General features: G+C 39.1%; 1 protein-coding gene across 4 annotated transcripts in view; it reads left to right on the top strand.

Annotated features, from left to right (window-relative positions):
- The window catches only part of CLSTN1 (calsyntenin 1), a 38440-nt gene that overhangs the window by 17854 nt on the left and 2835 nt on the right, over positions 1-17751 (top strand). The window contains exons 3-18 of one of the 4 annotated variants that reach the window (XM_069874821.1): positions 97-126; positions 1507-1702; positions 3799-4007; positions 4985-5134; positions 5233-5418; positions 6542-6790; positions 8460-8581; positions 8788-8950; positions 11103-11153; positions 12868-13025; positions 13639-13787; positions 14277-14503; positions 14900-15070; positions 15657-15802; positions 16719-16854; positions 17557-17741. In XM_069874821.1, coding sequence (XP_069730922.1) covers positions 97-126; positions 1507-1702; positions 3799-4007; positions 4985-5134; positions 5233-5418; positions 6542-6790; positions 8460-8581; positions 8788-8950; positions 11103-11153; positions 12868-13025; positions 13639-13787; positions 14277-14503; positions 14900-15070; positions 15657-15802; positions 16719-16854; positions 17557-17741 — 2528 coding nt within the window. The remainder of the gene's footprint in view (positions 1-96; positions 127-1506; positions 1703-3798; positions 4008-4984; positions 5135-5232; positions 5419-6541; positions 6791-8459; positions 8582-8787; positions 8951-11102; positions 11154-12867; positions 13026-13638; positions 13788-14276; positions 14504-14899; positions 15071-15656; positions 15803-16718; positions 16855-17556; positions 17742-17751) is intronic. The other 3 variants (XM_069874822.1, XM_069874823.1, XM_069874824.1) reach the window with 3 other exon arrangements.

Here is a 17751-nt window from a genome sequence, read left to right as displayed (position 1 = left end):
AGCTTTTCTGTGTAATGTGTGCATCTTTGCCTTTTCCTTATTTGCTCCCTTCAACCTTTCCTGTTACTGACTTGGGTTTATCTTTTCTCCCTTTAGAGAGTTTTGAGGTGACAGTCACCAAAGAAGGTGATAAAGGGTTCTTTCTATCCCTTATATGAATATTAACCTACTAACTTTGGTTATGAAATGGGGAATCAGCACTTAAACAGAAGATCCTGTCATGCTCTTTTTTCCCATTTATTCTCCCAGTTTTTTTCTCTTTTAAAATATATTGATAAAAACTGTTCTGTAACCAACCCCTTGGTTAGAAATATCTGTAAATCAGACATCCATTTGAACCATTTGGGATTAATGTACCTTGTATGGACACTGAAGAAGCTGCTTTTGGGGAAATTAGCATTTTCTGATATTTCACTGATAGCTTACTAATGTGGGACATCATAAGTTTTTTTCATATGCTTTGTAAAGTAATGTTTAAGTGCCAAAGCATTATAGCACCTGCCCTTCAGTATGTACTTCAGTAGTTTAAAATCTGAGTGAAATACTTTCTTTTTAATACCTCCAGACATGTTTACAGGAGTGCGTTCTCGATACCATGATACCACTGCAACTATAACAGCAAAATAGTGGTTTATGTTGGTGTAAGAAAATCGCTTTCTATAGATAATGAGTTATACAGGTTAAAACACAGTGTAGAGGATCAAACTGTTACTGAGTGGCTTTTGCAAGCACAGCAGGGTGGGCTGGGTTCACGCTGCATGATGCTGTGCCGGCGTGAGGTCTGGTAGTGTGATCCTAGGTGTATGAGGGACTTCTCTTGCAAGTCTGTTAGGATTAAGAGTTTGAATAGAAAGGAAAGCCTGCTAAATCGTTCCATGCGAGAGCTTCCTTGGCTAACCTATTTGGTCCGTGTTAGTAGGTAGCTGTTGAAATGGATGCCTGAGAAGTTGGTATTTCTACCTTTCTCATTCGGTAGTTTATTTTGATTCCCTAATTTTAGCCAGGTACATTGCACAGGAAGACTTTGTTTTTTGATCTGTTGACAGAATTTCTGTATTTATGGTGCTGAACCTGTACCTGAAGCTTTTTCATCCCTTGACTCGTAACTGTGCATTTTAACCTTTTGCTCTGGTCAAAACAAACCAGCTGCCCAGCTATTCCCAGTAGCTTGGCATAGAAGATATTACCAGTGACCTTGGCTGTATGCTCTCATGAGATCTACTTTAACCCTAGAGCTATCTCAAGTACTCCTGTGAAATGCCTGTCTACATTTCTCTTTCTCTTTTGTATTCCTGCATGAATGGATGCAAAGTAAACAAGTTGCTTGGAAGGCAGACGTATGCTTCTTTTTACTAAAGTTCCCAGAAATCACCCATTTTAAAGCACAGTGCTCTTGCTTTGTCCACAGACCCTCACAAACCCTTGGCTGCAAACTCTTTGGTCATTTATTTTAAAATTGCCTAATAATTTTGACCAGTTCTAACCTCTCGTACTTTGCATCTGTAGGTGAGATTTGTGGATTTAAAATTCATGGGCAAAATGTTCCCTTTGAAGCAGTGGTAGTGGATAAATCCACTGGTGAGGGAATAATACGCTCTAAAGAAAAGCTTGACTGTGAGCTGCAGAAGGACTACACGTTCACCATACAGGCCTATGACTGCGGAAAGGGACCGGATGGAGCGAATGCCAAAAAATCCCACAAGTGAGTAAATGTCTGATGGGCTGAGGGCAAGTTTGGTTTCAAGTGGTCTCCTGCTTGTTGTGATTTATGATCTGTGTCTTTAGAGTAAATGTAAACCAAGTGTTAATACTGGAAGACTTTCCTATACTATAAATGCAACAAAATGGAAATGAACTGTTTTGATATCTCTCTGGCTGTATTAAAGATGATACTGCTTTATCCCTTGATGTGTCTGATTTGATATTATAAAATAGTATGGGTTTAGAAGCAGGAGAACTGTTGATACGGTTAAAATCTGGCTTGGTTTGATAGAAAGAGTCTGCATGAGGCACCAAGCCTCGACATTGTTTCAGAATTCAGTTTCTAAAACAGAAAACCTGGTTCAAGATATCAGTCCGTATTAAACTTGACAAAATGGAAAAGAATACACATTTCTGTTGTTTCCAGACAGCCTCACCAAAAAAAGCAAGATGGTTAGCATAAGGTTCATCTCTGCCTGTATTAAAGAGTAGAAACAAAGCAATCTTTAGCTAATCTTTATCTAAAGTAAAAACCACAAAGTTAAAACGCTCTCTAGCAAATCCATTTAAGAATAACTCTTTAACACCCCAGTGTAAACATGTGCAGAGCATGTGGAAGATTTGTGTGAGGCAAAGAAGGGTATAAATAAGATGAAGAATAGACTAGCAGCAGTCATCTTGATGACAAGTACAGCCTTGTTACTCTATAGCTGTGTGCTTCAAATAGGACACAGAAAAGATCTCCTTAAGAATTACACATATGGAAAATAGCTGTGCCCCTAAACTCCATCAGATATTCAACCTGATTTTTGAGGAAAGATTTCAAAGAGAAGGATGGCAACGTGTTTTGTTGGGCCAGCTGGGTTTATATTCTTTGTTCACTTCGATAGCGTACACTTCCTTCTGCACACTGAACCTTTTTCTATGATTTTTTTCTACCTGTTTCAGCTAATTGAGATGTAAACTTTCTTCTGATAGATCCAGTAAAAGTTGCAGTTATCCATATACCTATCCAGTGTGGATAGTGGCGTGCTCTGCAACTCTTTCCCACAGCACAATGATGGGTTTCCAAGCCCTGCTCCTTCAAACTGCTGTTGAAATTCCCCTGCCCCATGGCTGCCTGTGTTATGTTTGGGGTTTTTTTTTCTGGCTTTTAACCCTCTTGTTAGGGTTTAGCTTTTATGGACAGGAATATAATGCATATTTGATACAGGAAGCCAGTTTTTGTGGCATTTATTTAGTACATAGGATAAAATAAACCCTTTTTGTTTTACCTTAAGCATTAGAAATCTGCTGCTGTTATGGGACGACTGGAGTGATTGATTTCTTTATTAGTTTACATTCCACATACCTTTCCTTATTCACCTTTTCTCCTTGGTCATTGACAGAAAATGCATTCATTATTTTCCTATTTTGTGTGTACCAGCAATCAGTGACAAGCATGAAAGGACGGAGTTCAAGATCCAATCTGTTTAGGATTATCTGGCTTAGCTATATGATGTGTTAAAGTGTATCTTCCACTTCTGTAATTCTTCCATTTAAATTGCCTGATAGATCCAAGAAATAAGCCACTTTTCGCTGACTTACACAGCTCAGTATTTTATTACCCGGAGAAAGCTAATCACATGCACTTGACTGAGTTCTTAGTCTAAGATCAGTCTTAACTGTCATTCTTGTTCACATAAAATAAAAATTGGGTGTTTATATCAAATACTCTGACAGCAGGAAGGAACTATAAGGATTGTACTGTTTTAACAGAAGAAAAGCCTACTTTGTCACAGCTGTATTTTGTAGTAGTTCTGCAAAATGGCAGTGATTTGATAGCTGCAATACAAGGATTTGAATTTTATGTGCAAATAAACAATGATAATGTAAACGTACAGTATTTACATAGCAATACAGTGGAAAAGTATCCACTGCTTTCCTAGTCAGGGTAGTTGAGATTGCTAGTCTTATTAATCATTGGTCACTTCTTCCAGGGAGTGTAAATTCTAAAGGATTGTTTTGTCTGTAACAGTGGGAGCTGTTTCATCAGATTCCTTGCATGAATGGGAGTTCTGCAGTACATAGGAACTGACCGTTCTGTTTTATTTCCAGAGCAACAGTACATATTCAGGTGAATGATGTTAATGAGTACGCGCCTGTGTTCAAAGAGAAGTCGTACAAGGCAACAGTTATTGAAGGGAAGAGGTACGACAGCATCCTGAAAGTGGAAGCAGTGGATGCAGACTGTTCACCCCAGTTCAGCCAGATTTGCAGTTACGAAATTGTAACTCCGGATGTACCTTTTGCTATTGACAAAGATGGTAAGGAGACCATGCAAAATGGAGTGGGAATCACTATCATTTGCTAAGAATAGCACTTCAGACTGGTCAGCACACAACTACAGCAACCCTGCTTTAACCCTTTCCTAGAACATAGTGGATGTGTTCACCTTAGCAGTTTGAATTGCTAATGACAAGTGAGATGCCTTTCAATGCCACTGTCATGTGCTGTCTACTGATGTAAGGAGCAGATGGTCTGTTGAGTGTTGTTTCTTATAAAATGCTTTTCATAATACGGGTACCTTTATTTTATTTTAAACCAGCTCATACTAAGCTTTTTTTTTTCTTTTTTTTCCTGTAATTTTTTGTTCTGTATTAGAGTAGCTTTTGCTAATTAGCTTTAAAAAATGGGATTCCATGTGCATACTTTCAATATTTGAGATACTCATTTGTGTCTCTGGAGATTACAGTATTGTGGTTACTGGTTTTGAATTGTAGTGATTTAAATAATTTCCTTTTCGCTGGTGATCTGCAGACCCTTCAAAATCTATAGACTACTACCAGGGGTTCAAGCAAGCTGATGAAGCCAAGTAAGACAGTTTTAATGGGCTTTAGTTTGAGTTTAAGGGAGCCACATTGCCAGAGGATAATATTCATGAGTGTGCAAATTTAAAATTGAAAACGTTAGAGAATCTTGGCACCTGCCAGTTTATGTAGCAGTTACCACCTAGGAACAGTTTCATTTGAGTGATGTAATACTCTATCAAGAGCCCAATAAGTATGTACCTGCTGTTCTGTGTATGTGTGCTCATCTCTGGATTTATGTCATTTTTATTGATCTAGGCCTGCTGTCTGGCATTGAAAACTCAGGTAGTGAAGGCTCATTTGCTTGCAGGTGTATTTATTGAAGTTCTGGTACCTGTATGAAGTACATAGATGGTGCCTGGATGCATTTCATCTGGCATTGACCCTGAGAAATGAGTAGATATTGACGTCTGGTTATTGCTTTTTTGTGTCAGGTTATATAAAAAACACAGAAAAATTAAACTACGGTAAAGAACACCAGTATAAACTGACAGTAACAGCGTATGACTGTGGGAAGAAGAGAGCTGCTGAGGATGTCTTGGTTAAAATTAGCATTAAGCCCACATGCAAGTCTGGCTGGCAAGGTTAGTTTGATCTCCTTCCATTCTGCTTTTTGCATTTGCCAGTACTTTCAGTTAAACGTGAGACATTTTTAATATTGTTTCTTTGGTTAAAATTACAGGTTGGAGCAAAAGAATAGAATATGAGCCTGGTACTGGTTCTTTAGCTCTCTTCCCCGGTATGCGTTTGGAGACATGCGATGAGCCAATAACCTCGATTCAAGCAACAGTTGAACTAGAAACAGACCATATTGGTAAAGGCTGCGATAGAGACACCTACTCCGAGAAGTCCCTTCACAGGCTCTGTGGTAAGAATGCTTTTGTTAATATAAAGTGGTCTTTCTTATTAGTGTTTCTTTGAATATTATGTTAGACTGTAAGTCAGTGAGTGGATATGGGCTTCATTTGCATCTAGTTTCCTCCAACGTCTTGCTTAGAGGGCAATGAAAAGCATGGCATTGGCTGAAGGTGACTTCTAAAATAATTCTCAGATGCAGTAAAGAGTCCCCTTCTTCCTCTCCACTAGCTGGCATGGATAAGTAATTTCCCTCACATGAGATTCAAGTTAAGAGCTGAAAGGATGTTAGATAATGTGGAAGGGTATAGCCATTAAAACCTCTCTTTTTTTCTGAGGCGTGATGGATGAGGGATGCAAGGTAAGACGTACATGGTGAAAAAGCGGATTTGAAAACCAAGAAAGTGTGGTTTGGAAAACAGTTTGCTTCCATCAGTTGATTTTATACTGTGCTTGCCCTAGGAATAAAGGGCACATTAGCATCTGCATATGCTGCAGTTAAAGGTCTTATGAAAAGTTTATGAATCCTTTGTGCCAATATGGAAGAATTGAGATTACAGGACACATTATCACTGACTATTTATATCTTCAGCCTGAGTTGGAGTTAGTTGAAAGTGTGAATGCAGAGTAACCCTAGAGACCCAGGCAATTCCTAAGCTATTCCCTTATTAGGTCACTGTGACATTAATGATTTAGCCTTGAAGTGGGGAAAAAACAGTGAACCAGGTACCTGCTGGGTGTCATTGCTCCTTGACTGTATTATCAGACAGCGATCTGGGAGGGGATGTTTCTGCAGCCGTCTTCAATTAGATGGATATTAGTCTTGCAGCTAGTGTAGTGTCAGGGGAAAAATGTCATGTTCATGGGCCTGAGGGGCAGGTGGTATCAACATGATGGTTCCTGAGATAGAAGCAAAATAAGGTTCCACAGCTGTCTACCCTGAAGTTTAACTTACGTAGGTCATTGCGATATGGGACATCTATTGCTGGTACCACGATACCAAAATGTCGCTTGATGTGTGATGGTAGTTTATAATCCTGATGGTGCTGAAAAATTAGTGCTCAGAACAACAGTTTGGTTTGAAACTCGTGGTGATCTTAGTATCTATGGTTTTTATTGGAATGTTTTTATTGTAGGTGCATCTTCTGGCACAGCTGAGCTACTTCCGCCTCCAAGTAGTGCTGCTAACTGGACAATAGGACTTCCTACTGATAATGGTCATGACAGTGACCAAGTCTTTGAATTTAATGGCACACAAGCTGTGAAGATTCCAGATGGTGTTGTCACAATCAATCTAAAAGAGCCTTTCATGATTTCAGTATGGATGAGGCATGGGCCTGGAACCAAAGAGAAAGAGACAATTCTGTGCAATTCAGACAAGACAGGTTTGTCAGTACCTCAAATATAAATAGATTGTTGGGGTTGGTTTGTTTGTTTTTATACACCTTCACTTTTTTCTCTAGGTTAGGTTTTTCTTGGAAGTGAAATGAAGTAGGCTATAAACGTCCCTCTTCTTTGTGCTTGCCTGTAGATGCGTGGCCTTAGATTATCTAGCGTCGAATGAAGCAGACTTGGTCTTCTAATTCTATTTCAATTTATAGTATGCATTTCTTTATGGCGTGGTAGAAGTCTTATCCTGGCAATGCAGTCTCAATTCTGCATCTCCAAAGCCTTATTCTTCATGCTGCCTAAAATCATCAATACATAAATCAAGTTTCATGACAGCATTTACTACTATATCTTTTTTTTTTTTGAAAAGGAGGTATTTTCTCTTTCTCTAGTGCTGAAGCTGTTGGGTTTTTTTCACCCTGTGCATAATTTCAGTCTTTGTTAATGCTGCAGACACCAACATTTTGAAGATGCTATTAATAAAAAGGAAACCTGATAACCCTGTTTCCATAACTGCTGTCTAATGGGGGTAAAAGAATTCTTATCTTTGTTAGCTGGAGCAGTGGGTTTGTTCAGTGTATTAGATACTTTATTTAAAATGCTGCTAGGTTTTTTGAAGGAAACTATGCTGAATATAGAGCAAATGCAGCAGCCCCCACCCTTAATGAAATATTATGTGAAAATAAGAAAGGTTTAACAGTATTTGTAGTTTCCTAAAAGCATTTCTTTGAAAAGGAGAGAAATGACAGTCATTCAGAACCAGGTACAAATATCTCTTTTCCCTATGTTCACTCATTCCTGTTATTCAAAACCCCAACTTTATATTCATGGAAATAACTGAACTGGAGGAAAAAGCCAAATTTAAATACAGTTTTAAAGTCCATGGGAAGCAGACCTTCAAACGAGTTTTCCATTTTTATTCCTTGGTTTGACCTAACTCTACCATTTTTGTGACATAGTTTCTGGTAGTATAAATAGTGTTTGCATTCATTTTGATATTGAAAGACTAGAACTAGATTTGTTGGAGAGAGGCAATTTAGAATACTCTGCACTGGAGCAATATACACAATACAGTCAGATTTAATACTGTCAGCCTGAAAGATTGACATGATTTTAGTGGTTTTTTCATTCCTTCCTTTCTTGACTCATCCATGCTGTGGAATGGATGATGTAGCTAAAATGTTTCTTTTCCTTATTCTTACTGTTTCTGTAGCATCTCACCTTTGTATTTATTTTACATGTTAAATCCCCTAGAGCTACAACTATATAGTTCTCTTAGGAAAACATGGACACGTGCCATGTTCTGGAGCGGTAATAAGAAGCTACTCATTTGTAACAAAAGAGCTCTTCTATTTGCAAATAGAGCTTTTTTTCTTGTGCTGACAGGTTTATCTCTTAGTCTTCAGTCCTGTGCCTTGCTTTAGATTGGAGTTGGAGACAGACGCGTTTGTTTATTGTACAATGTATTACTCAGGGGTTGTTAAGAATGTTTGCCCTACCTACTATTACGAATGTTTCTCGTTCCTCTTAACATGCCCAATTTACTTCTACGTTTGTTTCTTTGTATCAGTTACTTGGAGGTTTATATACAAAACGACAGAACAGGTGAATTTTGTGGTGTTTTTAAGGTTTACAGAAAATAACAATGCTAAAACTCTCGTGCAGATATGAACCGGCACCACTACACGCTCTATGTACACAACTGCAGGCTTGTTTTCCTCTTCCGCCAAGATCCTTCAGAGGGAAAAACATACAAACCTGCTGAGTTTCACTGGAAATTAAATCAAGTAAGTTTGGAAGGACAGTTGGTAGGATGCTAGAATGCAGTGAAAACCATTAGAGACTAAACTCCCTGCCAGCACTCTGAATCTGAGTGATAAAATAATCCTGTATATTTGTAAATTTATAAAGGTTCTTTATAGATACATTTATTTATAAATTGAATTGTGATGAAAAAATAATAAAGTAGAATTTTTAAACTTTATTTTCTCAGGTGTGCGACAAAGACTGGCATCATTATGTCCTCAATGTTGAATTTCCTGCAGTAACTCTTTATGTAGATGGTGTTTCATATGATCCTTTCCCAGTGACTGAGGATTACCCACTTCATCCTTCGAAGATAGAAACACAGCTGGTAGTTGGAGCATGTTGGCAAGGTAACTATTTACCATTGTTAATACTTTTAATTATCCTTTCTTTCAATGAAATCTTTGTGGTTAGGCTAGAAGTACATAGCACGTCTTTTTAGCACATGAAAGAGAACTTGTTTTGTCTTTCACAGGTTGTTTTTGCTCCTAGCTAGTGTCCCATATTTCCTTTTAGTAATTTTTTCCATTAATGTGTTTTTGCTCTTTGGCCACAGGTGCGTGTGAAATACTCACCGAGCAGCATTCCATCAAAGTGATTTTTGTAGCTACCATGGGAATGTAAACAGCTCGTTATTAATAACAGTTGTAAGAGTGCATCATACAATTCAGATTACTAAGCAGAACACTTAATTTCAAGTAGGTTGAAAAGCGTATTGTAGGAAAAAGTGTTCTCATAAATGGAAGCATGACCAGCAGACAATTCAGCTAAGCAACACAACGATGCTGTCTCTTGGATATCTTACCATTTCTGCTTATAAAAATGAACAAAGAAAGTGTCTACTTCATTGTGTGCAGGCTACGGTTTAAACCACAGTATTCTGCAAGCTGTAAAATGCTGGTTCATGTGCTGTAATACTTGTGAAACCTCCTCTACAAAGCTTGAGAAAAAGGAGTAGAGTGTACCTGAACGTGGAGGCTGATTGCCAGAGATCTCTGTAACAATAGCCTTGCTTTACAGTCCAGAACTGAAACGCTGGCTTGCTCGTTAAATTACACCGTAGCTGGTAGAAAGCTGATCTTTTTGGTCAGAGAGAAAACAGTGTTAAATGATTCATGTCTTATTGTAGTTCAGGGTACAGACTGTAGTTGCAATCTGCAGTAATGCACAGAACTAGCTTGTGAATGAGTGACAACTGGAAAGCTTTGAGATACTTTAATCAAATTAAGTTTTCTGTCTTACGCTGTCTCTTTTTGAGTTTTAATGCTTCAAATTGTGAATGGAGATTAAATTATCAAAACATCTTCTCCATCAAATTTACTGTTTTGTGACAAGTTCACTATGTTTCAGTATTAATGTGATTTCAGTGCCGAATTCCTTCTGCTGTCCCTTCCTTTGAGTCAATTCTCTCCATAATTCATCTCATTCTGTTTGTCACTTCCCAACTTTCTCTTCTAGCTCAAAGGGAAGCTATAGTGGCTCGTTTTCAAGACACTAGAGCTTGGCAACTCTTATTCCAGCTAAGTGTATGGATTGTATGATGGCTTCCATGAATGTTCTACATCCTAACAAACGCATGTTCATTTAGATTAAAAAATCCTGTGCTTTCCTATTGGCATCCTTATGATTCCTCAGTTTCTTCTGGCATGAATTTCCTTTTTGTTGACAGCAGACTGAAAAAGGAGCATTAAAAGTCTGGAATACAAGAACATGAGAAAAAATTCCACTAAAAGCCTGATTTTTAGGGGATTAGAACTATGGGTCGGGAAAGTAAGTCAGTGGAGTGAATTTAGTGCTTAAGGCCATCCTCTTGGTGTTACCAAGATTTTAAAAGAAATTAGACTGCTCCAAGTTATATATAGAACTCTCCTCTGAGGAGAGAGATGTTATGGTTTGGAAAAAGTTGTTTTAACATTTTTTTAAAAAATTAAAAGTGCTGCTTTTGGGTTTTTTTTTTGGTGCTTCTTCTCCCCCCCACCCAGTGCTTCCATCTGATAAATTATCTGCTTAATACATATGATGATATTGTTATGATATAAAAGCTGTGTCAGTAATGATTCCTTTGGATCCACATGTAACACCTTTTAGTGAATTGCTGATACACTGGATCTCACCTTAATTTTCCCTTTTAGTAGTTGGGAGAGGAGGAAATAAATTAAGACAGTTGATAGACCTGCATCTCATCACTAATAGTGGTTTGTGTGAGATTGGGTATCTGTGGTTAAAGCTTTCCAGTGTGACTGTTTTACTGACTTGTGTATGGGGCTCTTCAGGTTGTCTTATCGTGAATGGTATGTTCTTGTGTCAACATAGTAGTGCTTCTTCCCTGCATTGCAGATATTGGTGTTTCAGGGAGCTCATAATCGTTGAGAAGCTGAGTCAAGCATAAGCAGGCATTTTGGGGGATTGCTGCTATGTATTTTCTGTGATAAGAGAGTTTGCCAAATTGTAACTGCTTGGTCCTTTCCCTGTTGTCCTATTCTTTGTCTTGCTTTTCTACAGAATATACAGGAAATGAAAATGACAATGAAACTGTGCCCGAGACCTCTGCAGGTTGCTGGAGTTTTTTCCCTACTGTTTTATTTCATTTTTATGCCAAGACATTGCTTCATCTCACACGCAGCATGAAATGCAGGCATTGCGTTCAGGCCATTGACCTTCACATAATCCTTTCCTAGGCTTGTTTCTTCATTGTGCTTCTATTTCCAGAGCTTCATCAGCTGATTTCTTTTTTTTTTTTCCTTTTTTTTTTGGTTGCACATCCATGTGCAAATCTGCAGCTGTTGTGATTGCAGTGAAGTAGTGTAAATTAAGTTGCTGATGTAAAGTGTCAGCTATGATTTCTCTTATGCTGTTTTGTTAAAATATCAATGCACCTCATCCTGCATAAATAGGTGTATGCATGGCAGGGGCTGTAAGTCAGAATTATTCAGTAGGTTGGGAAGGATCTCTGGGAGTCGGGAAGTTCTGCTTCCCCCTCAAAGCAAGACCGATTTCATATTTAGACCAGGTTGCCATCATAACTCAAGACAAACCTATAATTTGTAGTGGATACTCACTGGATAAGAAATTGATGTAAAGTTCTAATTACAGTGAATGGGCATAAAAGCTTTGGCTGCCAGGTATTCCAGGTTGACTACGGGGTTTGATTTTCTTAGAAATTTTTAGTGATAGTTTGGTTGATTTTGTGTCTTGAGTTGAAATACTTGAATAGACTTTTAGATTTGTACTCTTTCTGTAAACTTCGTGAATTCCTGGAATGGTCTCAGTATAAGAGGTTTCTAGCTGCATGTTGCATTTTAATTTGGCAAGGAGGCAGCAGAATCGAGAGAGGAGAAGCTGGAGCTGTGCAAAACCGAAGTGGAATTTATATAATTTGTAACAGGACGATTCACTCGTCAAAATTTTATCCAGTTATGCCAGGGATCTCTTATCACTCCATATCTTTAAAAAAAGCTTAGATGTGTTTCTGAAAATCTGGTAGCTTAGTAAGTGATGACCTTGAAATACGTATTTCCAGGTGGTGTTCTGTGGTTTCCTTTATTTAGCAAGATATGAACAGGGTGATCATTGTGATGTCTTCAAAAAAACTAACCGGTAAAGGGACTTACTGGGTTGCAATTCCTCTGACTTAACTCAGATATCTTAAGATGAGCTGCCTGAGTCTGCACTGCTCACTTGAGTCCATGCAGAGAAGGTGGCACCTTTAGAGGGGAGACATTAACTCTTAGCCAGCTTTTTCAGAATGAGCCGAATCACTTTGTGAAGGTTCTTTCTATCCTTTGAATGTAACCTGTAGTGGTCGGTTTAGCTGTAGGTGACTAACATCTAGAGGAATTATGCTGTTGTCTTCCATCCTGATGGGCTTCGCTCATTTTATAGGGAACCAACTAATAGAAGGTGTTACCCCAACATGAAGATTCGGGTTTCATAGTCCATCTCATTAGTTCTGTCTTTCATTTCTGAAGAACACGACTTTGCTGTATGGGCAATTTGTTTTGAAATGTCTGTAACTGAAATATTAGCCTTGGTTTCTCAGTTCAAGATGGCCACAGCTGTTTTGAAGGCCATATGCATGATGAACTGTTTAATTCTTTCTTTATGCTTGAACATAATCACAAGGTTAACACCCAGAATGGATAAAAACTAACCTGCATGTATGTAATGCTTTGTGGTACCAGGTGGCATATTTGTTACTTTACAAAAGAAATCAAAATATTCAAAGAATCACAACATAAAAAGATTTTTGCTTCCTCCCTTTATGAAGGTGGTGAACTCCGCATGGCTCAGTTTTTCCGAGGCAATCTGGCAGGTTTGATGATTCGTTCTGGTAAACTGGAAAACAAGAAAGTGATAGATTGCCTGTATACGTGCAAGGAGGGGCTGGATTTGCAGATGGCTGATGGCGTTGGCAAAGGCGTGAAGGTAAAAGTCACATGTGAACGAAGGGGAGCACGTCTTCACAGATTTCGCTGGCAGAGTTAGTCAGAGTGTCCCAAATAAAACAGACTAATCTGTTGTGATGTTTTGCGTTAAAATTACATGAAATCTAGGGAATCTTTCTTGCTTTTGTATAGATTTGGTTTTTGTGGAGTTTTAAGAATGAAAATTAGTGTATTCCTTTTAAGTTTTGAAGAGAAATTCCATGTTTATAAGCCTCTCCTGTTTTACCAGCTACACCGGGTTGTCTAATGAAAGATAGGGATTCTTAAGAAGCAGATTAGTGAAATAGAGACTAGCTTGCAGGCCTTTTTTAATAGCAAGGTTGTGTGAACTGAGCTAAATTTCTTCTTTGTTACCTGTCTGTCTTCCATGTTATTTGAATCTTCATATGAGAACTATGGTGTGTAGATTTTTTTTCTTAATAAGGAATTTTCCTGTAAGAAGGAAGTGGATAGGAAAGTTAAACCATGTAGTACAAGGCCGGTAATTATCCTAGTATTTACCAGGCTAAGCGGTGCTGAACTTGTGCTTTGGAAGTAACCTGATCACATTGCTGTTTTGAGTAATCTCTTCTTATTTTTTTCTGCTGTTTCAGATCCACATGAACCCAAGTCAGTCAACACTGACCTTAGAAGGGGATGATATTGACAGAGTTGATAAGGCCATGCAGCACGTTTCCTATCTGAATTCCCGCCAGTTCCCAACACCTGGGATTCGGAGGCTTAAAATCACCACTGTTGTCAAGTATGTCCTAGTGCTGAAATAATGCTTCTCTGTACAGTGATATTGAAGCCTGGAGTGATGTTCATGTACCTCAGTTGCAATAAACAAAGGAGTCTTGCCACACGTTTGAATACAGCAAATATTTTCTACATTAGTGCTCTATTTTCTTCCTTAGAATGTGGTAAGGGGTGTGTAAGATAGGGAGGAGCTTGCTGCAGGGGTATGCTGTGAGTATGTCTCCAGTGTCACAGCCTTCATTAAAGGTGTTATCTGTGGCTGACAGTTAGAGCATAGAAAATGGGGCCAAATGTTAACTGTAAGTAAAATTAATTGTAAGATTGCTCCCCCGATGGGGAATTCTTACTTTCTGACACAGTTGATGAATTTATCCAAGACTCTTGGGTCCGAGAGAGAGCTTTTTAAAAATTTATAAAGCAATTACTCTGCATAATTGTTCCTCCCTCTCCAGTAGCCTCCTTGACTGTGCCAAACTCCTTCTGTATCTCCTAGATGTTTCAATGAAGAGGCTTGCGTCTCCGTTCCTTCTGTGGAGGGATATGTAATGGTCTTGCAGCCAGAGGAACCGAAAATCAGCCTTAGTGGCATCAACCATTTTGCCCGCTCTGCTTCAGAGTTTGAGAGTTCTGAGGGTGTTGCCCTCTTCCCTGAGCTTCGCATAATAAGCACCATTACACGGGAGGTGGAGCAGGAGGGAGATGGAGGTGAAGATCCTACAGGTAACATCTTGTTCTGCTTAAGACTGTTGCCTACCCTCACCCCTTTCAGTGATCATGTTGGAGGATCTTCCTTTTGCAAAGAGGCGTGGATTTCCCTTTATACAAAATCTAGGGGGAAAAGAAGGTGTGTGTCTCTCTTGCGAGAAGATTCAGATGCTCTGTCCTGGCTAACAAAAGTTTGAGGCCATTATCTTTCTGTAAATATCCTTGTTAGTATTCTGCATTTTATTTTTAATCATTGTTTCATGAATACTTGCTCTGTCTGTGTCAGGCCCAGATCTTAATACTTGTTCTGGAAGAAGAGTTGAGTTTTTGTGTGATGTTATATAGCTCCTGGACTCTTATCTACTTCACCTCTGTTTCTGCTTAACTCATTGCTTTTTCTCTGCTTCTCAGTACAAGAGTCTTTGGTATCTGAAGAGATCATGCATAACCTGGATACGTGTGAGGTGACAGTGCTAGGAGAAGAACTAAATCAGGAACAAGAAAGCCTGGAGATTGACATGACACGATTACAGCAGAAAGGCATTGAGATGAGTAGTTCCAACCTGGGCATGATAATCACAGGTAAGGGTCACCACTTCTGGCTGCCTTGTAGGAAGACACGGGTAATGGGAACATTGTGTGCTGGAGAGATGCTGTGCGGCACCTTACTCCAAATACTTAGTTTCTGACTGGAATTCTGAGTTCAGAGGTGTTACAATTATTCTGTGGAAAGCTCTGGTTCTAGAAAATAAGTTATTCTAGAACCTTCTTTCTATTCCTCTTTCAAGTCCCAAATTACAAGTTTCCTATGGACCGTGGAAATGAAGTTCACTTTGCCCCAGGAAAGGCTTGTTCCTTGCACAGATAATCCAGTGCCTAGGAACATGCATCATTCCTTTCCACTTTATATTCAGAATATGTTACTTACTCAAAAGTAAGGCTCCCAAAATCCCTTTAAAGTCTAACTGGCTCTAGGATTTTGTCACAAAATCAATCCACAGTATTTCAGAGGAGCCACGTGTGTCTTGTGTGTCTGTCTTTATGGCATTACCTGTTTTCTGCCAACAGAAAATCTGTCAACCTAAAAAGGGGTTGTATTTGTTGAGTATATGGTGTTGCACTGGTCTTCTACCAAGTGATAGTTTGACTTGTTTGTTTCTCTCCACAGGGGTTGATACTATGGCTAGTTATGAAGAAGTTTTGCACTTGATACGTTACAGGAACTGGCACACTGTTTCTCTCTTTGACAGAAAGTTCAAATTAGTCTGTTCTGAGCTTAACGGACGCTATGTCAGCAATGAGTTTAAAGTGGAGGTAAAGTTACTTATATTGAGAAGAACTGTTATGTTTGTCTGTATCTTTCAGCTGTGATCTTGAATTCTGTTTTTTAAAGCTGACCAAAGGGATGGCAGTGAAGTTAATTGTGTTTGCCACTGTTTGGGTGGTTATTGCGGGCTGGGGAGCCACTCGTGTTGGGGGTGAGGATAGAATTTTTTTTAGTGAGTAATGTGGGTTTGTTTCCTGAGGAAATTCTGTGAGCTTGAGTCGGGATCTTACCAAACTGTTGAACTGCAAATGCTTTCCTTGTTCTGTGGTAAATGTGCTCTCTTCCTGTTGTGCAGCTGGTCAGGTACCCTGTATCACAGTGTTCCACTGCAGGGGAGCTATATTTAGCTCTGCTTGTTTGGCAAGGAAATGTGAAATACGCTGTGCAAATGATGAGCTTGCAGTTGTACCGAAAAGCCAGCAATGCCAAATGTGGGTTAAACTTCAAAGAAAACCTTTTTCTTAACCCTCTGACTGTGGGTCTTTTTCTTTGCTCTTAGCTGAAAATATACAGCAGAACAAGAAAAGATGGGAATGAAGAAAACGTAATTAATGTGTTACATGTCTTTGTATATACTGTTATTTCAGGATTAAAATGGCTGGCTAGCAAATTTGATATTCAGCTGGCTGTATCTGTTTTATTCTGAAATACTGGTGTCTGTACACAGCTTGCCAGACAACTGAAACAGATTGGAGAGCCCTGAAACTGCAGGGGTTTTTGACAAGGAAATATAACATATGAGGAGCTACTGGTTGGTATGATTGTCCCCTGAGACAAGCCAGTGCTGCTTTGAAGGAGAATTGAATGCCTGCTCTGGGAAATAGAATTCTCTTTTTTGCCTTTATCTCTTCAGAAGTAAATGGTTGCATTTCTGGAGTTTAATATTTTCTTTTTTGTTCCTAGGTGAACGTTATCCACACGGCTAACCCAGTCGAACATGCTAATCACATAGCAGCACAACCACAATTTGTTCACCCCGTGCACCATACATTTGTTGATCTCTCTGGTCACAACTTGGCTAACCCTCATCCATTTTCAGGTAAGATTTCTCCACCAGTGAAGTTCAGCTGTTTTTTTTTCTGGTGTTAAATTGTCCCAGAGACTTCTTGCTGCAGAGAGTTTCTTTCCCAGAGTTTAAACCACTGTGTTGGACTAATAATCTGAGCAGCTACTTGATCTGTTCTGGTGTTGCCCAAACAGGGAGGAGTGGATTCTTAGAGATCTATGAAATACACTCCTGCAAGCAGGAGATCGTTCTGTTGGTGTACACTGGAAAATGGGAGACCTACTAGTCCTGAGGGGATTGAAGTGAGACCTAGATAAAAGACTGTGAGGAGGAACTGGGACAGTATTTCTTCTGAATGGCATGAGGAAAGAACTGCAGCGTTATTCCCTTGATGAGTTGTGGTGGCTGTCATTTCTGTTTTAATTATATTAATTTAGCGTGGGTGTAGGATGTGAGAGGAAGAAGACTTTAGAGAGGAGTCTCTGTGTGGTGGAATCTGCTTCCCATGTGTTGTCAGTCCTTCAGATTGATGTAATTAAGGATCAAAGTTGTAGTTTTTACTCTCCAAGCGACTTTTTAAGTGGCCGTAGACAAACTGCCTCTGTGTAGCTACATGGAATATTTGTGTAATGCCGTTTCCCTCTTGCAGGTGATGAGAACAGACGACTGGCTGTTAGCCTTTTGTAAGAGCCATCAGTATCATCCTAAGAAACTCCTTTTCTTTTCTCCTTGCAGTTGTTCCAAGCACAGCCACTGTTGTGATTGTCGTTTGTGTTAGTTTCCTTGTTTTTATGATTATTCTGGGCGTGTTCCGAATCAGAGCTGCACATCAGAGAACAATGCGTGACCAGGACACTGGAAAGGAAAATGAGATGGACTGGGATGACTCTGCTTTGACCATCACTGTGAACCCCATGGAGGTAAAGTTGG

This window comes from Phaenicophaeus curvirostris, chromosome 22 (assembly GCF_032191515.1).
Source record: "Phaenicophaeus curvirostris isolate KB17595 chromosome 22, BPBGC_Pcur_1.0, whole genome shotgun sequence".
In the NCBI taxonomy this organism is placed as follows: Eukaryota; Metazoa; Chordata; class Aves; order Cuculiformes; family Cuculidae; genus Phaenicophaeus; species Phaenicophaeus curvirostris.
The sequence above is the reverse complement of the archived record's forward strand: the minus strand, read 5'-3'. Positions and strand labels throughout refer to the sequence as shown.